This window comes from Zophobas morio, unplaced genomic scaffold (assembly GCF_036711695.1).
Source record: "Zophobas morio isolate AGI-343-1 ecotype UQ-CSIRO unplaced genomic scaffold, CSIRO_AGI_Zmor_V1 ptg000023l, whole genome shotgun sequence".
NCBI lineage: Eukaryota > Metazoa > Arthropoda > Insecta > Coleoptera > Tenebrionidae > Zophobas > Zophobas morio.
In genome coordinates this window covers 15,039,429-15,054,948 of record NW_026972128.1, presented here as the reverse complement: position 1 = coordinate 15,054,948, position 15,520 = coordinate 15,039,429, and the positions used below count along the sequence as shown (strand labels likewise).

The window sequence follows — 15,520 nt, the reverse complement described above, 5'->3', positions numbered from 1 at the left end:
GCATTTAAAAAGCGCTGTTCAAAAATAATTGGCGAGCACGGAGGAGTTAAAAATTATATGTAAAGTTAACGACAGTTACGACAAGTTTTGTAGAGATTAATATTATTGTTACAGTACAGAAGTCTACACGTTTTATAATGTTATGGTTAAAAACGTATTTATTTTGGCAGATAAAATTTGGAATTCTACGTCTGAAATAACTATGTTATGTTGAGCTTTGCATGTAGTAAAGTGTTATGACTTGATTCGTAGTCTGTTTTCATTTTTGTATTTACATGGTTAAGAAAACCGAATTATATTTTCGAATTATCAAAGCGTCTCAAGAACCAGCTGAAGTTTCAAAAATGTTTACTAGTTATGCCTCAGTATTTTATCACTTAAAATTTATTTTTGTTGCAGATATATGTATAATTCTGATCAATTGACGATTGCTTGCCGAATATTTAATCTACCTACCCATAATTAGTAAAAATTGCATAAATCAACGAACTTTGGTGTCTAATTAACTTTATTAAATTATTAAGAATCTGAAGCTTGAAAATAAATAATAAATGAATAATTAAATAATTAAATAAACACTACCATAATTGTGTGATCATCAAAAAAATGCTTAGAATAATACGTTTAAATGCAAATAAAAATAAATAGGAAGAACAAAGAGACTAAACGGAGTTGATCTTCTAGGAACTCGTCTAAGCTGTAATAAGCTTTCATTATAAGTGCTGATGTCTGATGTAATCCTATTTGTAAAGCCTCGAGTTAGTCGAGTTCAAGCTCAATCGTTTCTAGTAATAAAGTTATTAAAAAATAGCAAATCACAATTATAAATCGAAGCATTACGCATTTTACATATTCTTTAAAGTTAGAATGTGTTACTGACTCTAGTAGGTACCCCGAGAATTGAAGGATTCTTCACAAAGAATTTTCAGTCTCAAAATTTGTCACTAATGTGGTACTCATATAACGACAGCAACCTTTTAAAATCTGGTAATAATTATAATTGTAATGAAAAGAAAATATTGAGATGAAAAATATATAAATACATACCATCAGTTTCTCTTTTCGATAACAAATTTCATTACACAAAATTCAGTCACAACGTTAAAAAATCGAGTTGTTATTTCAAGTGTTGCTGTCTTTTCACCTTCTCTTTTTAAAATAACTACATATAAAGCTTTTACGTGTTGAGATAATTTTTTGTACCTGCTTCGACGAACTAAAAATCAATCTGATCAGTATGTGGTCAACAAAATGCAACGAATAATAAGGGATAAGAAACAACCGATTCTTTTATGCGTTTCAGAGGTCATTGTTTTATCAGCTTCCAGTCTCTTAAATTATCGTTGAAGTATTATCGTACATATTTTTGTCTTATTTGCTTAGCTAATAAGGCTTTTAAATTTCAAATATGGAATTTTTTTTCTATAAGCCACTTTTTTGGGGCAATTTGTAATTTTTGTTTGCCAAGCTTAATACCATATTATATATATTTATAATTATAGTGTTTCGTTTCAACTAGTGGATCAAAATAACGCTAAAGCAAAGAAATTTAAAACAAAGAGTCTGTAAAATAGCGTCCATCCTCAACAAAACAATTAGTCCAAAAAGTACAACTGCTTAAGACGTTGTTAAAAAAGACATTCAAATTCGGAAAATCTTATGTAATTTGCTGTAAATAATATCTGCTTTTATAAAATGTTAGAAAAGATTTTCATTCAATTAAAAAAATTAAAATATTCTTCTCTGTGATGAACCCGGAATTGCTGGAATTAGTTCCGTGGTTTCTCTAAACAAACATATATTTTTTATATTTTTTCAAAGCGGTGATTTTTAACTGGTAAATTATAATTTTATAAAAAATAACTTATCACCACTCTTTTTTATTTAATCCGAAAAACTGAATCCAATACTTGTTAAACCAACAATCCTTCTATATGCAATTCTCCTAACACTAGAGCTTGCTGTGCTGCATGACAAACTACTAACTGTGCTAGAATCCTTATTTACAAACTAAACTATACCACGATCACACGGTGAAACAATAACAGAAGCGGTAAAACAACATATTTATTAAATTTTATTATATTTGCTTTTCCATTTTAACGGAATTTAATAAATGCGAATAATAACAAACTTACAAAGTAGCTATTTTTTAATCGACTTGCAGCTACAATATTTCTTATTATTTTACCTGCATTTATGTAATAGAAAACGGTTGAGTCTTTTGAACAAAATGAAATCTTTTGAAAGCAAAACGTTTGATGTGGAATTGAGATAGGTCATAAAAACACTGTAGTGTTTAAAAGGTTGCCTATAAATTAGGCGAATAAAACTAATAGATCGATTCTGTAACTTGTTATGTTAATAACATTCTGTTATCACTATGTAAACACAGCTAACATTCTGTTGTTGCTATGTAATAACATATTTAACATAAATTGCAATTCGCTAAGGTTCTTTCTGTTATGTTAATAACATTATGTTATTAAAATACTCTGTAAAATAACAGAGACATTTGAATCAATGTTATTAACATAATGCGGTTATTTTGAGGTTTATTATAGGTCGATTCTGTAACAATCAGTTAACATTATGTTATTTTAAATTTCTGTTATTAAAATTGCTATGTTATCAGGACGTTAACATAAAACAACAAATGTCGTATTCTGTAAACCGTTATGTTAGTACCTAAATAACAGATGTGTCATTTGTCCGAAAATGTTATTTTTCGAAGTAATGACACCATTTTCATCATCTGTCACTGTCAAACAAATACACCACGAAAATGTGTTTTTTCATAAAATTTTTGCTTAGTAGATATTATCGCTTCTGCTGTCGTTGGGAACTAGATCCAGACAGGCATTAAAATTTCACTAATTAGGTGACAAATTTAAGTCATGACCCTGCTAACCGATGGTTGACTCATGGCAACAGAAGAAGACATTCCTACGCAGTGTTGGTATGGACCCATGGCCTAAGAAGTTCAATGTGGCTAAAATTTTTAAGTATCCCGGAATACCACTGGCACGTAGATTTCCCAAATGAGGTTCCAACCTCTCCAGCAAGAAACGGGTCATATTTTTGCTAAAATGAAAGGACTTTCTAAATTCCGTCTCTGTTAAATTTTCAAAGGAATTTTGATTGTCGCGAAGCTCTCTCAGGCGAATTCTCATTCTGTTCATATAATACATGCATTGTAATATTTTTAGTAAAAAGAAAGACCTACCGTTGAATTTCGTCTTCTAATAATAAGTAACCGAAGACGGGTAGAAAATCATCCACTTCTGCCATTTTACTTCTTTTGCCACCTCAGTCAAATTTGTGATATTATTAATTAATAAACCTCAAAATAACCGCATTATGTTAATAACATTCACTCAAATGTCTCTGTTATTTTACAGAGTATTTTAATAACATAATGTTATTAACATAACAGAAAGAAGCTTAGCGAATTGCAATTTATGTTAAATATGTTATTACATAGCAACAACAGAATGTTAGCTGTGTTTACATAGTGATAACAGAATGTTATTAACATAACAAGTTACAGAATCGATCTATTAATTAATAATATCACAAATTTGACTGAGGTGGCAAAAGAAGTAAAATGACAGAAGTGGATGATTTTCTACCCGTCTTCGGTTACTTATTATTAGAAGACGAAATTCAACGGTAGGTCTTTCATATCATAGTATTACTAAAAATATAACAGTACATGTATTATATGTACAGAATGAGAATTCGGCTGAGGGAGCTTCGCGACAATCAAAATTCCTTTGAAAATTTAACAGAGACGGAATTTAGAAAGTCCTTTCATTTTAGCAAAAATATGACCCGTTTCTTACTGAAGAGGTTGCAACTTCATTTGGGAAATCTACGTGCCAGTGGTATTCCGGAATACTTAAATATTTTAGCCACATTGAACTTTTTAGGCCATGGCTCCATACCAACACTGCGTAAGAATGTCTTCTTCTGTTGCCATGAGTCAACCATCGGTTAGCAGGGTCATGACTTAAATTTGTCACCTAATTAGTGAAATTTTAATGCCTGTCTGGATCTACTTAGTTCCCAACGACAGCAGAAGCGATAATATCTACTAAGCAAAAATGTTATGAAAAAACACATTTTCGTCCTGTATTTGTTTGACAGTGACAGATTATGAAAATGGTGTCATTACTTCGAAAAATAACATTTTCGGACAAATGACACATCTGTTATTTAGGTACTAACATAACGGTTTACAGAATACGACATTTCTTGTTTTATGTTAACGTCCTGATAACATAGCAATTTTAATAACAGAAATTTAAAATAACATAATGTTAACTGATTGTTACAGAATCGACCTATAATACAGGAACATTTTTAAAAAATCTCTGTTCTTGCATAAAATAATTTTAGTATCCAATAAACCAAACTGTTTAATCACAGAGGTGTTAAAACAGTGTTACTAGTTGATTGTAGACACATTAACAAGAAATAAATTGTATTATAATGGATTTTTAATACTTTATTGCACGCAAACAATTGTTTTTATAAATATAAAAAAATTATTTTACAATTATCTATGATTTCGAAGTGCATCAAGTGGTACAATTTTTACTCCATTTTCATCACCACTACTATGCAAAGTTAATCCCATCTCTTCCAAAACTGTGGAACTAACAGTCCCTTCTTGATGCAGCCCAGCAATAATTTTTTGATTTTCCAGGTTGTTTTCACATAAATTGCGCACTGCTAGAATGCCCCATTGCATGATAACTAAAAATGAACTAAGGAAAACCAACACTATAAGCGTACTTTTTAAAAGATTTTTTCAACATGAAATAATAAAGATAAATTGTTATAAAGGATACATGGATTTCTTGCATCCATATTACAACATTCTAAAACCACGGGTATAAGTTCTGCCTCTCGCACCTGCCGCAAAGATTTATTAGTTTTCTTATAGTACTACATATACATCTTTACTTACTAAGTCTTGCATTGTCCTGTTCTTCCAACATAAATTCCCAATTATGCGAATCAGATCCGCTTTAAAACCAAAAGCCGGATGTTTGGACATTTGTTGAGTGGGTTGTCTAACTTCACTGAGACTTTGAATCGACGAAAAATAATTTTCTGTATCCTTCCCTAATTTGTGAATATTTATTAGAACGACTCCAACATTAATTAGTAAATCTTTATCATTCTGTAATTTTTTTAAATATGAGTCATCACTACTGAGAGAAGAGATCACTTGTAACAATTCAGACACTTCATAAGGTTCTAAATCATTTTCGTTTGATGAAACTGTTTGAAAAATAATGCTTGCTGAATTAATGAAGCTATTTGATAAAGTCTGTAAAGCGTAATCACATAAATCCAGCTTTTCTCCTTTTATCTGTTTCTCTCTAATAACACCTAGAACTACTAATCTTCTATGTAAATCAATTTTTTTATAATTTGTCCAAAAATTATCATAGGTTATGAACTTTTCAATCAAAAAATGTAAGAATTCAATATTATTTCGATTGTCATAAAGTTGCAGTATGCACACATACATATCAAAATCTAGTTCAATTGCATGATGTAAAGAAATATTATACAGTAAAGCACTGTTTTCATATGTATTAACATTTTGTTTTAATGAACCAAAAATTTGATTTTGAAACACAGCATAAACTTTTTTAGCGGCTATTTCATTTGATACTACTAAATTAATGAGGAACTGTAAAACAACTTGCAATATATCATTTGTTACCAAACTACTTTCACAGATAATTTTAACATTATTTAAAAAACTATCATTGCTTAGATATTTTTGGACATCTATGTTAATTACATAATTTCTTAAACTCCTAAATAACTCTTTCAAAATATTTTGATGATTTTCGCTAATTTCTTCATTAATAATTTGTAGCAAAATTTTGTGCAAACTATTTAACACTGTGTCTGAAAAATCAAACCTACAAAGGAATATTGGGTATATACAGAATAAATACGCATTTTTATACATACTGTAAGGGTATTCCATCACTGCCCTTTTCTAGTTTAAAAGATATGTTTAAATAATTTGCGAGAGAGGGATAATCATACGTTTTTAAATACTTGTCTACGAGAGCAACATTTAAATCTAAATGTCTCGACATTGTTTACCTAAAATAATAATTATTTCTCCTTTGTTTTACTTTGTAATTATGAAACTTACGATTTCTACACAAGGTAAACTTTCTCAAATTCTCATCAATGTTTTTAAACATGCAAACATTTATAGGTTATCTGTCAACAAACTTGACTACTTGACACGCAGGGGCACCAATTTCTAGGTGTTAGATAATTTATTGTTACTAAAATTTGTGTTGGTGAAATGTGAATTGTCAATGTCAAATGTCAAATTAAATTTGATTGTAAGAGTGATTTGTTGTTACTGTGTTGCCGGAAATTACGAGATTCCTATAACAAAAATCAAATTAAGAAAAGGTGAGAGTTTGTATTTTATGTGTAAAATTTTGATTTAGAATAAATATAAAAATTGCGATCGTTTTCATTCACTGAAATGCAATGTCATTTTCAACAACATAACCTCACACTAATTTTCTTTCCTTCTATAGATGTTTCTTACAAGGAGTGAATATGATAGAGGAGTTAACACCTTCTCACCTGAAGGACGCCTGTTTCAAGTAGAATATGCTATTGAAGCCATCAAGTTGGGATCCACAGCTATAGGAATATGCACCAGTGAAGGAGTAGTTTTGGCCGTTGAGAAACGTATAACATCTCCTTTAATGGAACCAACAACAATAGAAAAAATTGTAGAAGTCGATAAACATATTGGATGTGCCGTTTCTGGTTTGATGGCAGATTCACGAACAATGATCGATAGGTAAAATTTTGTACAACGCGCATTTTTCTTTTAACAAGTATTATGTAGGGCAAGAGTGGAATGCCAGAATCATTGGTTTGTGTACAATGAAAACATGAGCGTTGAGTCTTGTGCACAGGCTGTTTCCAATTTAGCAATTCAATTTGGAGATTCTGATGATGATGGTGCAGCAATGTCAAGGCCTTTTGGTGTAGCTATTTTGTTTGCCGGTATAGATGAAAAAGGCCCTCAATTGTACCATATGGATCCATCTGGTTCGTTTAAGTGTACCATGACTGACAAATTTTTACAATTATTTTTAGGAACGTTTGTACAGTTTGATGCTAAAGCAATTGGGTCTGGCTCAGAAGGGGCACAGCAAAGCTTGCAAGAAGTGTATCATAGAAGCATGACTTTGAGTGAAGCAACTACAGCAGCGCTGACTATTTTGAAACAAGTGATGGAAGAAAAACTCAATTCATCCAATGTTGAAGTCATGACTATGACACCAGCACAGATGTTTCATATGTTTACTAAAGAACAAGTGGAAGAGGTAATTTCCAAATTATCTTAATTTTATTTCAGAGATAATTTTTTTGGTATGCATCAATTCTTTTTATTTTATATACATTAAGATACATTTCTTTTCAAGTCCAATTGTACAATTCAAAATTGGTGAAATAGTGAACTCAGTTTTGTGAAAAATAAATTTTTTAGAAGAAGTCAACTAATTTCGGTTTTCCCACCTGTTTCCTGCAATTTCATTTGTGAAACCCACATACCCCCACATCACTAATAACTACCTTGAAAGAATCAAAACCACCGTACAAAGGGTTTTTATGCACAAAAAAATGGTCAAGTGAATATGTTACCCACAGGTTTGTTAGAACTGTGTAATGCTTATGGTGTGGAACTAATGGAAAAAGCCATGCTAATTATTGTAGACGGGACTAGAGCGGGTAACCTTCAAGTCGTCCATTGGCTCCAACCCTGCATGTAATGAGAATTGATTGCAATTTAAGTAACTAAATCTTAGTAGTATAGGATTAGGATGATATGCGTCAGTAAGTTTTATCTTCGAATAGATAGCTGCGTATAACATATAGTTTTATTGGTGTAGTTAACACTTTATTTAAAAAATAATGAATCTAAAACTGATGTACAGAACATTTAAATTGTAAAGAATTAAAATTTTATTGACTGAAATTTACCTAACCACAACGTAGCTAAAGTAAATTTGTTTGTGTTTAGACTATGTGTAAACCTTTAAAATACACTCAAACATAAATATATTGGTGAAGTGCGAGAAGTGTAAATAATAATTTTTCAAGATAGGTAACGTAGTCATAGCGGAAATCAGTAAATAAACTTAGTTACTGTTATTTTTAAGCCAAATGTAGTGGTTTAATTACCTATCACGTTTTCAACAAAGTTTGGTGTAAACTTCTGGGACAGACTCCAAAATTTAAGAGCCTAAAATTTTTTATGGTATTTGAAATTGTTAAAAACAATTAGCGTTACACACTGTGTATAAATTAACACTTTTATAAACGTCTTTTAAGAGGACCATATCAATTTTCTGAGACGAACTGAACCAAGAACATGCGTTTAACGCTTTATTATTCTCCCAAATTTCATAAAGTTCATATAAAATTCCAAAGTAATTGTAGTTGGGTAGTTTTAAATATTATATGACTATTAGGAAATAAATAGCAGAAATATATGGAAACGGGAAGTTTGAATGTTATTCCATATACGAGCTGTAAAACGCCAAAAGCCTTTTCCCTCTTTATTGTCCAAGCGCAAACTGTGGAAATATAGTCCACTTTGGTGAATGGTTAATTTCATGTTTTTTAGGGATTTCATTCCTTTGAGAATATGAAAAAGTGAGTCACCTTTTCCATGTATATGTTGTCTGTGTGCCGCCTGTCGGTAGTTTTATTAGATTAGTAATGTCCGAAACTACTGGATTAATTATTGGTATTGTTACATTTTATACATATTGTAAACTATATCGTGTAGATAGTACAACACTAACACTAACCAAAATCCATCTAATCGTCCTCACCAAAATTTTGATAACGCCATCTCAAGATTTTCCTTTGTAAACCCGATTTAAGGAGTGCAAAATAAAGTACTCCAAAAGGTATAAGGTTATATGGCCATCCAAAAATTATCCCATTGTGTCGAAGTTAAGTTGTTTACAATAGAAAAGGTTCTAAGGTCGTAAATAACGTGTCCACTGCAGCTCGACCGACTGCGGTCAGTTCGTTCAGGGATGGCCTTCCCTAAATATCTCACTACCTACTACTACTACCTGCAGCCATAAAGGATTCCGAAATAACCAGTCGCTTTGAAAGCCGGCCCTGTTAAATGTGAGCAAGAAATATTTAGAAGACGATTTATTGCCAACCGGTAAGCTTAGTGCGAACCATACAAAGGGGGTATTTATTTGCGGACAACTACTTTTATGATGGTCATATAACCTTATACCTTTTGGGCTACTATATATACCTCTGTACTTATGATTTATTAATCGGCTCCTATTTTAACCACATGCACGTAGATTTATTGCGAAAAAATAAAGTTGTTCCAGTAAACGAACCGATTTTTTTTTATTTTGTCAAAATACTAACTTTACATTAAAACATTAATTAATTTAGTGATTAAAGAATAATAATTAAAATTTACTTATTAAGTCCCTCTAGAAAATTAGTGACGACATCATCGCATTTTTTTTTAGTAAATGTGACGTTTTATTTCTCCTAGAAAAAGTAGGTCGCCCGTTTCCGTCTATGTGGTGGTAATTAAAATGTAACTTGTTGACGTCATTAAGTAAATTGTATGTAAAATGTACAAAACCGTAAGTATCTATTTTTAGGTTATCGTGAACGTGGTGAATCACTGTATCATCCAAAAAAATAATGGCGTAATTTTAAAATTAATTTATGTCAGTATTGCTTAAAATTTATATGGTGGGACCATCCTTTATTTGTGATTTAATAATCTAAATGTATACATTTTTTATAAGTACCCAAGTCGTCATCGTAAAACATTAGTCGAAGGTTACTTAGGCAGAACTTTCCTCGCTCCTGAAAAGTACAGTCGAACAAATAATACCGCCTCTTTGAAAAATTATAAAATTTTATTTCACGAATTTGATTTTTTATTATAAGCATGCTAGGCAGGGCGCTGAAAGTGCAAGAGTTCGACGATTAAGCACGTATAAAATTCGCGGCAGTAGAAAATAAAGCGCAAGTTTAAGTCTATGTTTCTAGTGACTTACGTGGATACGTATTATATTATTAGAGAACAATAATGTTTAAATATTATAATAGTAAACAAAATCGGGGTCGATTCGTAAACTAGAAGCATATGAGTGTATTATTTTATAAAATTTAAAAAATGTTAACTAAGGAAAATTTGAAATTGACGTTATTACAGTGTTCATGGGAATGATCAAACAATAAATTTTGGCAGCGTTTTAGTACTATCTACATTTTATTCTTACATGCATACAAAATGTGACAATAATCGGTGTAGAAGTTACGAAGATTATCTGTCTAATAAAAAACCGGACAGACGGCAGACAGATTAAACAGACGGAAACGGGAGACCTATTTGTTTGTACTCTTGAGATCATAAAACGGCGAGAAAACAAGAAAATAGCCATTCGTTCGATGAACCCTATTAGAATACTTCTTTAGCTTGGGCCTGGGAAATAAGAAGCAAATTTGTAAGTCTTTAAATCTACCAAAATGCCTTTTTTGAAATTTATTAACACTGATTTCGGAATTACAGAACATCAAGAAAAGTAAGTTAATGGTGTCATTGTAAACATTTATGATATGAAATAAATTAGTAAAAAAATATGGAACGTCATTTGCGATTTACTAATATATTTTCGTTTTTTTAGAAATGATTGTACCGGATGTTTGATGTTTTGTCTACTTTTTCCAAAGTTCAGGGAATATAGTACTATTTTTACTTCCCGAGCCTAAGCGAAGGAAGTATTGTAATCGAGTCCGTCAGCCGAATCTCTGCTTTTACGTTTTCTCGACCTTTCATGACCCCTAGAGGATCAAGAAATAGATAATCTCTGGGCCGATATTGTTGTCAAATTTTGTATTTACATTAACGCTAACCAAAATTTGTCTAATCATCCCTACCATTCCTACCAATAATGTGATGACGGCACTTCAAAACTGTACATACACTTGCGAGCATTGAAATCGGGCCACTATTCACATTTGACTTTGAATCAAATTTTCCACCGAACTATATTACACTTAAAGAAACTAAAAAAGCCATTAGAAAGACCAGATGTTTGTCTTTAAAGCAGAGTTACGAAAAACTTCATGAAATTGTTTTGCAATTTTCTTTTTTGGCAAAAAAGAAAATTGTTCAATAACGAAATTTTTTATGTTAACATCAACAATTTAAAGAAGAAAATGATGGTAATATTCGGTGTTGCCACCCCTAGCTCTAATAACCGCTCGCATTCGTCTATTCATGGACTCAGTTAAGGTAACGACAAGTTAGCCCATTCTTCTTCAATGGCTATTATTCTGAGCTCTTGGAGTGACCCAGGAGCCAGGATCCTATCTCTAATTCGTCGTTTAAGTTCATCCCACAGATGTTCTATAGGATTCATATAGATATAGATTTGGGTTTTGAATAATTTTCATTCAAAGTGAGATTTGAATAATGGCCCGATTTTAATGCTCACAAGTTTAGTAAATGGGTTTTAAATTGTATAAAATAACATAGTCCTATACATATAGTTTATCATGTCTTCGTGTTGAGTTTTTACCCCAAACGTCCAGATTTTTGTAAAACAAATCGAAATTATAAAATATTTTGCAATTTAATTTTGAATCTGCAAAACCGAATGCTTTGAAATCTTATAGACGTTTTAAAGTTATGATGAGCATGTTAAATTCTTAATCAAAATATATTGAAATCTTGCAGACGTTTTAAAGTTATTGTAAACATGGTAAATTGTTGATCAAAATATATCTGTTCATCCCCTCCAAAAAATTGATGACGTCAGCTCAAAATTTTGCCGAATAAATCCTATCTAAAATGTCTAAAATATGATGAGTCTATTCTTGTGATTTATCATTCCATTAATATTTTTTGGATTTGCTTATATGTATACGGTAACAAAAATTTAATGAATGCATGAATTTATTTTATTGATTTAATACAATAAAACAACAAAACTGAATGCTTTGAAATCTTGGAGATGTTTTAAAGTTATCATAAGCATGGTAAATTTTTGATCAAAATGTATTTGCCCATCTCTCCTAAAAAATTGATGACGTCACCTCAAAATTTTGCTGAATAAATCCCACCTTAAATGTGCAAAATACAATGAATCTATAGGTACTTGTAATTTATCACTGCATTCATATTTTTTTAGATTTGCTTATACACGGTGTCTCAAAAAAATTAATGACTTAAGACAATTTATTTTATTGATTAATTCAACAATTGCAAAACTGAATATTTTGAAATCTTGTAGACGGTTTAAAGTTATTGTGTGGTAAATTGTTAATCAAAATATATCTGTTCATTCCCCCCCAAAAATTGATAATGAATAATTTCGTCCCAAAATGTGCAAAATATGATCAGTTTTTACTTGTGGTTTATCATTGCATAAATATTTTTTAGAGTTTCTTATATTTATTTTATTGATTAAATCAGGAAGGCTCACTCCATTTTCCCAGAAAATTTTGGGAACATAGTAACATTATTTTAAGTATTACACTGCACCAATCTAAGTTGATATACGTGTCCTTGCAAAAATATTGATGACGTCATCACAAAATTGTGTAAATTAAAAACTCAACTTGAAAATGCTGGATATGTTTTATTGTACTTTAGATGCGAAGGAAGTTCTGTCGAAACAACTTTCGACCAATTTTTTAATTTAATATGTAAACGCTGTTGTCGAAAAAAATATTCAAAGGTTTATAATAATAATTTATCTACCAAACTATATTGTATCTCATAGGGGAGGAAAGTTGTGTCTAAATAACTTTAGAACAGTTTTTATTTTGATATATAGGCGTTATCATAAAAAATATATAGAATCAATTTTTATAATTTGTCTATTAAACTGGACTTGTTTGATTAATGATTATGGTTCATAGGCGATGGAGGTTCTATCACAATAACTATACACAACTATTGCAAAGAAAAAACGTAGAATTTTTTAATAGAACAAAAATTGCAATTTTAAAATTTCTAATTATGTTAAATGCTTAAATTACTATCGATGATTTACAAATGACAAATTACTTAATGAGTTACGAATCAACAAGAAACAAACCTTTCGGAAATTCGAGTATATTAGAATATCGCTGAAGGAAGTGTTGTAGTAGCATAACTTTGAGAAAGGTGTAGTTATCATATTTTTTAGGGGATCATTACAAATTTAGCCGTTTTACGAACCCAATCACGTCCACGACGTGTCACTTTTTTGTACTGAAATGTCAAAGTGACTTTTGTACCCTAAAGCGCCTTGTGTTTTTGACCAACATTTTTTTAATTAAAAAAGCCAATAAGCACCGTTATTTGAACTCCACTTTTATTGAATATCATTATTATGAAACATGACGGTACCAATTTTTTTCTTAGTAGAGGAGCAAAGTAACACTTTGATTTTTTCCTCTAACAACGAAAACAGATTTTCTAGCGTCATAACCACTTATAAAACCAATTATTTTTCTGTATGGTCGCCAAAAAACGTTGTGCGTACCTTGACCGAAGAGAACTTTTTCGGCCTCATCTGATTTGTAGAAGAAAAAGTTCTTTTTTATGATACACAAATCACTATTCTAGGCGCTTGGCAGCTGGTTATACATATTATACAAAAATGCCACTTGTATTTTAGACTGTCCTCTAATGGGGATTTTAAAAAAAAGATGACCTCCGAAGCTGCTGACTCACTTATTAGGAAGTTTTAGGTTATTTTGAAATTATCATATAAATGATAAAAAGCGAATTGAAATTTGTCCATTTGTTGTCTCCAAAAAATGACAATGTCATCTATACGTTTATAACCCACTTTGATTTTTATTTAATTTTAGAAAAATAAATGCGACCACAAAATTTTACAGTCTACATGACGCATATCACGAAATTTTGGTAACATAATAATATTGATTTACTAACTACAAAACATGTGTTAAAATTCGAGTATTCGTTTTTTACAGAGAATCTTAAATAAATCGCAACATGATTGGATTCGTGCTATACAGAAATCAGCAAAAAAAAAAAAATGGGAAACACGCACAACTTGATAAAACGTTTTTTTTTTTGCTCCAACTATATATTGTATTAGGAACAAATCTGGGACTTTCTTTTTTGTGTTGATGGCATGGCTATTGTTTAATACTGATATCTAATTGTCCTGACACTTTGGAAACACAAAAATACACTGACAAGTATGAAATGCTTGTTATGTTTCAGTATAAAAAAAATGTGTAAATATTTTGTTATAAATTTTGGTAGTTGGTAACAATCATACTAGTAGAGAAAGAGTGTAAATTTTGCAGTCATTGTGGATGCGTACTAAATCGCCGATTTATTGATTTTCAGGTACTGGTTAATCAGAAGATCGTCGACTATCCACAACAGGAAATGAAAAGGGCCGAAAATGTGAAAATGTCAAGTTTCTAATTGCTGTCTAAATTTTGTATGTTCATTTCTTTGGCTTTTTCTGATTTTAATAAATAAATTCGATAATATGTAGGTACTTTACCAATAAACAGATAATTAATTAAACGTAAGTAGTGGCAGGTATGTATTTACGATGGACCTGCGATCGAGTTGTGGGCTTCTTTTTCAACAGCAAATTCTACGGAACGTGCTGACCTGCGGGCAGGCAGGATTGCTTACAGCTGCTTGACATACACGCAGACAAAAAAGGACGTTAATTAAGCCAAAAAATCCGTCTTCTTCAAATTATGCTCAGAAAGCGAGAGTGTTTTTCAGAGAGCGTGGAGACTTTCACTGATAACGAAGTGGAGGATATGTGGGAGACATTTACGATTCGGTTGCGCAAGTGTTAATTATTTCCGGTAACAGTAACGATCCGGGATCCGGGCGTAGATGGCTTAACGATACTTGCTCATCCAAAGATGATTAAAGTAGTACGGATTAGCGAAGAGCGGAACTTGTGAGGTGGAACAGCCTCCTCGCACAGTTGTACATCTCCGGGCGCTTCGCTTTAGTATAGCGGCGCCTGGTTTCGCCTGATAGAAGCCCCTTGGGACTCGCTTTGTGCCGCTAAATCACTCATTAAAGCGCTCACCCCTCTTGTGTCCTCAATCTCCCGACCGCGATCCGCCACCGTCAGCCTGTCATAAGTTTGCCGCCCAATTTCTGAAACGCGCGAGCCCGCCTTCGCTCCCGGAAAACCAGCCTTCTGCCCACCTTGCCACCAACACCCCTATAACCATCACTTGCAGGCGCTAAATTAGTGGTGGTTTATACATGCTTTAACACCACAGTTTTATGGTAGATTTTAGTAGAACTGAACGAAGAAATAAATCCGGAGGTAGGGGTTGCTTTATCTACAAAAAAGAAAGAAAATATCCTGTAAACATTTTACACTAATTAATAATTTTGGATATATAAATATAACATAAGTATATAAAAAAATCC

At 31.6% G+C, this 15,520-nt stretch overlaps 2 protein-coding genes across 3 annotated transcripts; one reads left to right on the top strand and one right to left on the bottom strand.

Moving 5' to 3' along the window:
• Positions 1-4,490: 4,490 nt before the first annotated feature.
• LOC135134200 (ataxin-10) lies at positions 4,491-6,270 on the bottom strand. Its single transcript, XM_064062826.1, has 5 exons — positions 6,191-6,270; positions 6,001-6,138; positions 4,976-5,948; positions 4,857-4,920; positions 4,491-4,761 (listed from the first exon to the last, which is right to left on the bottom strand). Exons 2-5 carry the CDS (start codon positions 6,129-6,131, stop codon positions 4,562-4,564), a joined length of 1,368 nt encoding a protein of 455 aa, XP_063918896.1. The 5' UTR covers positions 6,132-6,138; positions 6,191-6,270; the 3' UTR covers positions 4,491-4,561.
• Positions 6,271-6,343: 73 nt separating this feature from the next.
• On the top strand, positions 6,344-14,605 carry LOC135133973 (proteasome subunit alpha type-5). 2 transcript variants are annotated; one of them, XM_064062539.1, is made up of 5 exons: positions 6,344-6,462; positions 6,594-6,865; positions 6,914-7,119; positions 7,168-7,397; positions 14,453-14,605. In XM_064062539.1, the coding sequence occupies exons 2-5, from the start codon at positions 6,594-6,596 to the stop codon at positions 14,531-14,533; spliced, it is 789 nt and encodes a 262-aa protein (XP_063918609.1). In that variant the 5' UTR covers positions 6,344-6,462; the 3' UTR covers positions 14,534-14,605. The 2 variants fall into 2 exon arrangements, with proteins under 2 accessions (XP_063918609.1, XP_063918610.1); XM_064062540.1 differs by lacking the exon at positions 14,453-14,605 and having other exon boundaries at positions 6,345-6,462; positions 7,168-7,566.
• The last annotated feature ends 915 nt before the right edge of the window (positions 14,606-15,520 follow it).